The 10,253-nt window shown below is 33.8% G+C and overlaps 1 protein-coding gene across 1 annotated transcript; it reads left to right on the top strand.

Moving 5' to 3' along the window:
- The first annotated feature begins 1,635 nt into the window (after nucleotides 1-1,635).
- Nucleotides 1,636-3,326, top strand: LOC127084934 (protein MAIN-LIKE 1). The gene is made up of 3 exons (XM_051025466.1): nucleotides 1,636-1,745; nucleotides 1,831-2,505; nucleotides 2,602-3,326. Exons 2-3 carry the CDS (start codon nucleotides 1,915-1,917, stop codon nucleotides 3,262-3,264), a joined length of 1,254 nt encoding a protein of 417 aa, XP_050881423.1. The 5' UTR covers nucleotides 1,636-1,745; nucleotides 1,831-1,914; the 3' UTR covers nucleotides 3,265-3,326.
- The last annotated feature ends 6,927 nt before the right edge of the window (nucleotides 3,327-10,253 follow it).

Below are 10,253 nucleotides of genomic sequence, written 5' to 3'. Positions count from 1 at the left end.
TGGGAAGGTGATGTTAGACCCTTTCTAGTGTGACACTTATGAATTGTGACATAGGAAGGTGATGGTGGACCTCTAGAACTTTGATTGTTAAAATTTTTTAAACTTATATGTTTTTTTTTTTTCTATTTTACATTTTGTGGAGATAAAAGTTGAAAAAGGCTGAATTTAAAATATTTATTTAATATGAATCAATATAATTTAATTATACTTTAAAATTTTAATATTTAAATTAAATAAAAGTAGTGGTAATTAGTTAGCCATTAATGTAGTTAATCAGGAGGAAGACTATGGGTCTTTAGAAAACGGGGATTCTTTCAAATTTATTATGATAAAAAATTATTACCCATTTTAATTGGTTTTTATATTAAATTTAATAATGTGGCTCTTTTTATAGTTTCCTATAAGACTATTTTACTTTCTTTTTTTAAAATTATGAAACTTTATATTCTTTCTATTTTAAAATACTTTAAGATAATAAATAGGTGTGCTGATTTTTAATAACAAAATAAATTTTATTCAATAAATTAATTAAAATATAACAAATACCTGAATAATTTATTATAATATAATATGTTATATAAGCACATAAATAAATACATGACTAATTTATTATAATATAATAATATAAATCGCCCCATATACTCATGTCTAACTGATTTATAATTTTAAAGGACTAAGTAAACAAATAAATACATGACTAGTTTATTATAATATAATAAGATAAATGGTCAATTTATTATAAAATAAATAAAGACTAATATATTCTAATAAAATAAAAAACAATTTGTTATCTTTATGTTTAAATTTAATGCCAAAAAAAGTATAATATATTAAAGAGAAAAAATATACATGTATTTTCTGAAAAAATTATGCAAATATATAATTCAATTTTTTTTTATATTTTTTAATTTCTTATTATAAGTTAAAGAATTTATTTTGAAAAAAAAGAAGCATGTGTTAAGGATGAAACATGCATGAATTGAATTCTTAACATATTTAATTGCAATTTTATATTTATTTACAACATAAGAAATATTTTTAGAATGGCCATCTTCCTTAAAACTATCTCCAATTTATTTTAAATAGAAAATTTTACCCTGTACCCCTACAATTGTACCCATACCCCTACATTAAAATTTTTTTGACCAAAATACCCTCATATAAATAGGGTATATTTTCCCTTTCAAATTTTTTTTACCATTTTCGTTGAAGACTTCCGGAGAAGACAAATTTTTGGCGTTTTTGCACTGTATACCGGAACACTTAAGAGTAAGTATTCCGGTTTGGATATTTGTACACCGGAACACTTCTCTAAAGAGTTCCGGTTTGTTGTCTTTAATGGACACTGAACCGGAAGTCTTTTAGAGAGTCTTCCGGTTTGTATACTTGTATACCGGAACACTTTCTTCAAGACTTCCGGTTTGGTTGATGTATACCGGAACTCTTTAAGAAAGTGTTTCGGAAGGCTTTTTGTTTTTTTTTGCTAACCGGAACTCTTCTTGGAAGTGTTCCGGTACGTATTTTTTTTTTATTTTTTTTTAATTTTAATTATTTTTTTTAACATTATTTTTGCAGTGGTTCGAAGAAGAGGTGCAGATGGCTGGATTCCAGTCCGCACGTTAGACCGAGGTGCATCTTCATCTGCAGCTGCAGCTGAGCCGACTGGATATCCAGGAGGGCCGTACGATACGTCTCTTTTGGTGAAGTACGAGCATCATGTTGCTCGACATATATGGTTCGGTGAGGTAAGTAAACGGGCTATATTTGAAAATGAATAATAGTTGAATATTTTATAATTTGTTTTCTAATATGTGTTTTAATTGTTTTTAGGAAAGAGGACCAAAGAAAGAGTTGAAGGTTGCCGGACATGGACTGAAGTTGACTTCTAGGGTTCCATTGGCTCTTCCACCACAGATGGAGAGTTGGGTATCTAGATCCGGTTTAACTTCACTGCAGAGAACGAGTCTGAACAAGATAGACACAAATCTTGTCTCTGCATTTGTGGAAAGATGGCATCTAGAGACATCTTCATTTCACATGCCGTTTGGTGAAATGAGCATTACTTTAGATGATGTCGCATGTCTACTTCACTTGCCCATTAGGGGAATCTTTTGGAGTCCTCAGGATGTGACTGAAGAGCTAGTTGTTGAACTTGCTGTTGACTACCTAGGAGTGTCACAGGGTCAGGCACAGTCACATGTTCGGAGCTGCAGGGGGTCGTATTACAAGTTGGAGTGGTTATATGATATATTCGTACATCATAGGGCTGCTTCCAGCTGGGCATATGCGACTAGAGCATATCTATTGATGTTGGTGGGTTCCACCATATTTGCTGATAAGACCTTTACACTTGTAGAGGCACGATACCTCCTCCTGTTTAGGGACTTGGATGGATGTTCAGGATATAGTTGGGGAGCAGCTGCACTAGTTACCCTCTACCGATATCTTGGAGATGCGTCCATGTACAGTTGCAAACAGCTAGGTGGATATCCTACTCTCCTACAGGTATATAATTTAATTTTGTTAATTAAGTGTTGGATTCATTTTATAAAATATCGTAACTTAATTTGTTTTATTTATTATGTTTTTATTTTGTAATAGTGTTGGATTCACGAGTATTTTCCAACTGTTGGAAAAAGAGGGGAGAATTGGAATCCTGCTGGAAACGGTGGTCTTCCCCGAGCGATGAGATGGTCGTATAGACAGGGAGTCCTGAAGGTCGATGATTTACGACCTATTTTGGACGAGCTGACACCTACCGACGTCATCTGGCGACCATTTGAGGATCATAGAGCATGGCGTGTATTTGATGAGATATGTCTTTACAGGGGCTGTTTGAAGTGGGGTGAAACAGTTGTTCCATACTTGCCTGATAGATGTTTACGTCAGTTCGGGTATAGGCAGTATGTTCCATCCCCACCTCTGGATTGTATGATGGCGACGGATATTGATGTTGATTGGATCAGTTACCATCAGAGTGTTGTCGATGTGATCGGTTCATCTTCCGTGGCCACCACTCCATCTGAGGTAGTAGACGGTTATCTGGAGTGGTATTATCGTGTTTCCCATCCACGGTTGGTCCCTCCCCATCGTGATGCTCCTAGAGAGGTACCCGTTCCTGTATATGACGCCGGGCCATCCGATCCTGATTGGGCTCGTGTATCTACATTGATTCGTCGCTATCTGAGACAGGTTAATGCTGAAGAGGAAGATCCACAGTTTTCTGATTTATTTGAAGCTTTGCATATTTCTCGTTCACATTGATTATATGTATTAAGCTTTGAATATAATAGACATAATAATATAGATTTCATGTTTTGATTACATATTTATGTTTTGATTACATATTTATGTTTTGATTACATAATCATGCTAATACAGGTGTAAGTAATTGCCAATGTTGCATACGTCCTGCAAATCCTAGCATCCAAGTAGTTGCTATATGAGAACGAAATTTCTTCCAATCTAATGTGACCGGTGGCAATGGAAACCCCTCTTTCATGTTAACCTGATAAAGTAAAATAATTAAAAGATTAAGTCATATAACATAAAATATTAACTGAAATAATTAAAATATTTAGACATATAAATACGTACCTGAACCCAATGATTCTGGTTAACAAAACCAATGCAATAAATAGAGACATTTGGTGAATGTGAACTTGTCATCGGAAAGAAAGTGATGCACGGATTGCCTAAACAGACAAGTACAACATTATAACGATTCGCTATCAAGTAACCCATATCTGGTAGACTCATCCATTTTTCAGGTGGCTGTGAACCAAACGATTCTATCATCAAAGATTCTCTCACAGCTGACAACCGATTAGAAAATAACTTGTCATACAAAGTTGACATATCCTTGTCTATTAATTCCAACCCCAACTCTCTGCGAACCATTGACCAACCATCCTCACCATATCCATGCAATGATGCAATGACTCTAAATCCACAATTCCCATCTGATTCAACATTAACTACATCTTCAATGTATGACCTAATATGATTAGGAAATTGAACAATGAATTGTGGTTGCTTCTTTGATAATTTGATCTTCTTCGAAGTCTGTGATGGTTGAGATTGCCTTTGTGAAGATTGAGATGCCTTATCAACATACTCATGATACGAAGGGTCCCTATAAACATCATAATCTGCTGGTTTTTTCCCTTTCTTCTTCACTCCTCCTTTGGTTTTTATTTTCTCAGGTGGTGGACACAATGTTGTCATTGTTGGGTATGCTAGTTCACATACCCTACTCCTTAATGCCCTTTTCCCAATAACATCTAATGACCTAAATCGTCTCCACAACTCATCCATTGCAGCCGTCATATCCACCTCTGATCCATCATCTTCACCTATCTCTAACTCAACTTCCATAGTTAGTTTCCTCCAATGAACATGAACAGCATCAATGGGTATCGGTATACCACCTACTCTGTATCTTCCTAACTCACAAGCACAAGGTAACCCATAAGATGTTCTAAGAGTACAACCACATATTTGCCTGTTAGTTCCAACATAATCAACTCTCAATAACTCTTCAGCAATACGTCTCAAAGCAGCTCGAGATACGGAACCACGCAAATAACCATAAAAGGGACTTACGTGCGCGTGCTCAACTTCGTAAAAACTCTTTTGAAATGAAGCTCTAATGTTTCCCAGTTGTAACCTCAAGTTGTTATTCATGGCTTCCCAACATTTGACCATGTCACCTATACTGTTTCCTAACATCTGCTTTAACTTCCAATGAGCAGATTCAACCCTAAAAATATCAGATATAAAAAATACCATTAGATATTGAAAATATCAAATATTAAAAATATCAGATATTCAAAATAACACATAAAAAAAACATAAAAATAATATAAGATATAAAAATAACACATACAAAATTATAAGACGTACCGATTAGTCGTTGTGTTACCCAAATGTAGGACTCGATTAATCCATGCTCCAACAAATCTATGCCTATGTGGAGTCAACCATGTGTCTTTCACATAATTAATAAATCCACTATAATCAACACATGCTTGCTCAAGTTGATGCAACCGCTGACCATACTCAACCTCATCACTAGCCCAGACAACTTCCATCCATAATGTGTCTATCGTCTTTTGCAGGTCATTCACCACATGTTGTTTGCATTTGGCACCAACGTTTTTGTTAATGTGAAATCTACATAGCAAATTAATCGAGTTGGGAAACACAACTTCAATTGCTTTCATCAAAGCAAGATCTCTATCTGTCAAAATCACTTGTGGACACATGTCTTTCTTCACAAACAACTCTTTTAATTTCTCCAGTACCCAGCAAAAATTCTCTGTTTGCTCAGACTCCATATACGCAAATCCAACAGCAAAAGTCAACTCAGTCGATGTCATGCCAACAATTTCAAACAAAGGTTGTCTATATTTGTTTGTCTTGTAGGTGCTATCCATAACTAACACAATCGGAAATATATTCAACAACTTAACTGAATCAGGATGTGCCCAAAATATCTCTTTCACCACTTCCGAGTCATCCTGTTTTCTACTCCAATACACATATCCTGCATCCTCAATAAGCTTAAACAAATGTTGTATCTCACTCCTTGGACCTCTTATCTCTTTTTCTATCACACTCTTATGCTTGTATACTTGTGTAATCCGAGTGACATTCTCAGGAAACTTGTCTTGCAAGGAAAGCAAAATGTTTCTAGGTGCTACATGTCTCTTTGCCAAATCAGCGACATGTTGCTTCTCATTTGTGGTCAACCTACCAATAAACGAATGACCTTCTAATCTATCAGATAAACCATGATTATGTAACCCACATTTTACATCAATCTTCCAACCAGATCCATCTTTCGCCGGAGTCGACCTGATTTTAAATGGACATCCACATTTCTTGGAAGCACTTTGGGTACCACTATCACTAATCTTGTGTTTCCCACCTTTATCACAACCAAATATTATTTTGTTACTTCTCCCTCTCTTCCCCGTTTCAGTATCTGAACGACTGATAATAACAGTTACTTTATTGTCGATTCCAACCTTTTTAATCCATCTGATAACCTCTTCTCGTGTACCAAATCTTTCCGTCGTCATAAACGCATCAGTAGTATCTACACATATTTTGGGAAGATTTTCCATTTCTGTAAAAAAAAAAAAAAGAATTAAAAAAAAAAAAATTAAAAAAAAAAACGTACCGGAAGACTTTAGGAAAGACTTCCGGAACACACATAATGCATACCGGAACTCTTTGGAGAAGAGTTCCGGTATGCAAATTTTTTTGAATTTTTTTTTATATGAACCGGAACTCTTTCCTTAAGTGTTCCGGTTTGTTTTTTTTTGTGTTCCGGAAGTCTTTCCTAAAGTCTTCCGGTTTGGAAAAATACATACCGGAAGTCTTTTTGCAGGAGTTCCGGTGCGAGGGGTGTGAAAGTGTAATTTTTGCAATTTTCAACAGAATGGTAAAAATGAAATGGTAAATTGGTTAAAACCAATTAAGGGTAAAATGGGAATTTTTAAATTTTTGTAGGGGTATGGGATTAATTGTAGGGGTACAAGGTAAAATTTTCTTTTAAATATTAGTTTTGAGTACATATTTCTAAAACATAAGCCCAAATTCTGAAAAATATTAAAACTTAAATCCAACTAAACATTAAACAAATGTTTATAAAGCTTTGACTTCAAAAAAAACAGACATTATATCTTTCAAAGAATTTTATGTCTTTTTATCAAATTGGATTTTGTAAAGGAGATGCAATTGTGAAAATTTGAGAAGAGAGAATACGAGGAGTTCATGTGTTATATTTACAAGACAAACTTAAGCGCACAACTTTTTTAAATGGGTAGTGAAGTAGTCACCTTAATTTTTACATCAAATTACATACTTGCATCAATAAGACAACAAAAAACTAGAACAAAAAAGTATGTAATTAACAATAAGAGATTTGTAAACATACATGTATACCTTCTATAGATCCACAAACTAATAGTTCCACAAGATGAATGTAGTGAAAGGCCACCGAGTTAAAGAATATGAGTGTTAGGTGCTAGATTGTGATTTATGTTTGTAACTCTCATGATTATATTCAATTGTAAATCCTATTTTGATTCTTCATTTCTTTGTATACATTGCATTACAAACATCGTCATTCCTCTACTCAAACCAAGAATAACAAATAAGCATAATAGCATCAAATCTCAAACATATTGAAGTTTAGAAAATTAACAATTGGATAGCTTGAGATGAAGTCTTCCACAATCTATTCAAAATCTAGTTAACTTTACTAAAAATTAAAAGACATAATGACACCAAAACACTCGCAAGTTATATATCAGTCATTATGTTTATTGGCTCAAGCGAAATTCCAACGGCAGCAACAACTCCATTACTATCAAAGAATCTCTTAAAAGCTATTTCATACACACATAGATGATCACTAAGCAAAAAAAAGTTTCTAGATAACACATGCTATATAGAAAGAAATATTCTATTAAATTCTTAGCTTTGTACTAAAACGTTTCTAGACAACAAAAAGTTCATATTAAAGTTATTTTATTGTTGTTATTATTCGTTCTGATACCGCAAATGAGATCAAATGGAAAAAAATATAAATTAATTATGGATTATAAGAGAGAAGGAAACTATACAATGAATAATGTGTCTGAAGATAGTTATAATATGAAAGTGAAATGTCCATTTATACTAAGATCTGTGTCGAGGGAAAGCGGTTTGAAGGTTATAGTTAGGTGAAGTTTCACAATCATATACTAGCTAAGGACTTAGATGGTCATGACGTATTAGGTTGTTTAAAAGATAATGAAAGAAAGTTTGTGAATGTCAATACCAGATAAAAATATAGTTCCAAGATACATAATTGCTGCATTGAAAGATAGAGATCCAGAAATCTGACGAGTGTTACACCGATGTATGAGGCAAGATATACATACAACACAAGCAAGAGAAATCCATTGACTGAAATGCAATAACCACTGAGTCTTATTCATGACCGGAAACAGAGACGCTTCAAATGTTGTTATTGGTATCTTTTGAACGCATCCTGATTCAATGAAGTTGTTGAACATGTTTTATTTGGTGTTTTATTTTATTGTACATACAAAACAAATATGTATTGCTTGCTCCAATTGCTTCTATTTTTAAATTATTTGATTTTGGGTTGAAAGCTGTTGATTTTTTATTGTAAATACAAAATAAACAGGTGTGGTTACCACTACTTGAGATTGTTGGTGTTACCTCCACGAAATTGACATTTTTTGTTGAATTTGCCTATATGGAATATGAAAGGGAGGAGAACTTAACATGGACACTAGAGAAGCTAAAAGAGTTGTTCCCTTATGAGAAGTTGCTACCGAAGGTTTTAGTTACGGACCGTAAACTGACGTTGATGAATGTTGTGGAAGTTTTGTTTCCAAACTCAACTAATTCATTGTGTTTGTACCATATTTCAAAAATATTAGTATGAAGTGTAAGAAGTATGTAGAACCACATATCCATGAACATGTTTTGTATCTATGCAACAATGTCATATATTCGAATACAGAGTCAGATTTTTGGTACACCTGAAGCATTTTGAGGTTAGATGTGCTGATATTCCTAAATTTGTTCAGTATGTGCACGAAACTTGGTTGACACCCTATAAAGAACGATTTGTTACTGCTTGGACTAATTGACATGACTTTGTATAAGGGTGCATTACTAATTATCAAGTAATGACATCCTTTTTCTATTTATGTTTTTTAGGGTTGAGTATGCTCACCGGAGACTAAAAATATGTTGACCACTAGAAGGGGGGATTTATGTAGTATTTGGGAAGCTGTGAACACCATGTTAAAGTTGCAGTTATGTTCAATTAGAGTATCACTTTAGACAAATATTGCCAACATTGAGCTTCAATATAACACTCCATTTTACTCTAGATTGTACGACTTTTTTCAAGACAGTGTATACAGCACATTGGAAAGGAACTATAATGGGTTAAATTCGTTGGTTCAGACAAAGTTGCATGTGGTTGCTTCATTAGAACAATATATGGATTATCTTGTGTGTGTGAACTTGCAAGTCTTCAAATAAAAGGTGAGCTTTTTCCGCTAGAATCAATTCATGTGTTTTTGAAGAAATTATACATTGAATAGAATGAGGTCACTCATGAAGATAGTGAGACACAATTGAGTTTGGAAGAAGAGTACGAAACGTTGAAGAGGTATTTCAGTACACTGGATATTATAAGCCGGAGGGTGATTAAAAAAACGGGAACTAACACATCCATCTACATCTTCCATGTGTTCACCCCCAGTGAAATTCAAGGAAAAAAAGGTATATAAGAAGTGTAAAAAGGGTGAAGAGAGTGATGTGCATCATGATCCTTTCTAGTGGAAGTATATTGAGGGTTCACTAGGAAATCAGACTACGAATAAATCATTTATAAAAGCAATTGAAAGTCAATCAGTTAGTCAATCTTAAAGACTTCTTTATTTGTCTCAGTTTCCTGTTTTCTTACATAAATACATTGATGACATTCTTGATATGGGTAAAGATGAAAATTGTGGTTTTCGTGTTATTGCATGTGTACTTGGATGAGGCGAAGAGTCTTGACCTTTGGTTTAGATGCAGTTAGATGGTGAAGTTTATCAACATGATTAGTTGTATTCCAAGTTACTCTATGACACGATACCAAAAGTTAAGAGTGCATTGCGAGTAGCTAGCTTGGGTGTGAATTTTCTTGAGAAGTGGATGACGATTTCGGATATGGGTTACCCTATTATTTTTAGATACAATGTCATATTTGTCTTGTTGTCCAGGAACCTTAACATCACATTCTTCTCATTAGTGATAGCTTCATGCATAACTTTAAGTAGACACAAAATTATTGCAGTTGATTTTGTTGACAACGGTTATTAGATTTAGGTAAAGTTGAAACTGAATTGTCCCTTTCCTCCCATCATAGATCGATGGAGATAGAACTGTAACAAAGATGCAAGATCATGGGAATTGACATATGAAGGACATATTAGACATTGAGAAGAAATTAGAAAATCAACATAATTTATTTTATATTGATATTGTAGCATTTTTTGCATTATATCTATTTATTTTATCAGGTATAATTTGTAAGAAATGTAAAAAAGTTATGTTTTGTTTCTAAATCTCATAACTACAAAAAAAATTCTTCAAAATCTCACAACTACCTTTCCCATTCCACTTTTTTCCTCGATCGTCACCGTTGCGGTATCGTGCATTTCCCCTAA

Source organism: Lathyrus oleraceus, chromosome 5 (genome assembly GCF_024323335.1).
Source record: "Lathyrus oleraceus cultivar Zhongwan6 chromosome 5, CAAS_Psat_ZW6_1.0, whole genome shotgun sequence".
Taxonomy (NCBI): Eukaryota; Viridiplantae; Streptophyta; class Magnoliopsida; order Fabales; family Fabaceae; genus Lathyrus; species Lathyrus oleraceus.
Note: the sequence above shows the minus strand (reverse complement) of the source record. Positions and strands in the feature narration are given on the sequence as shown.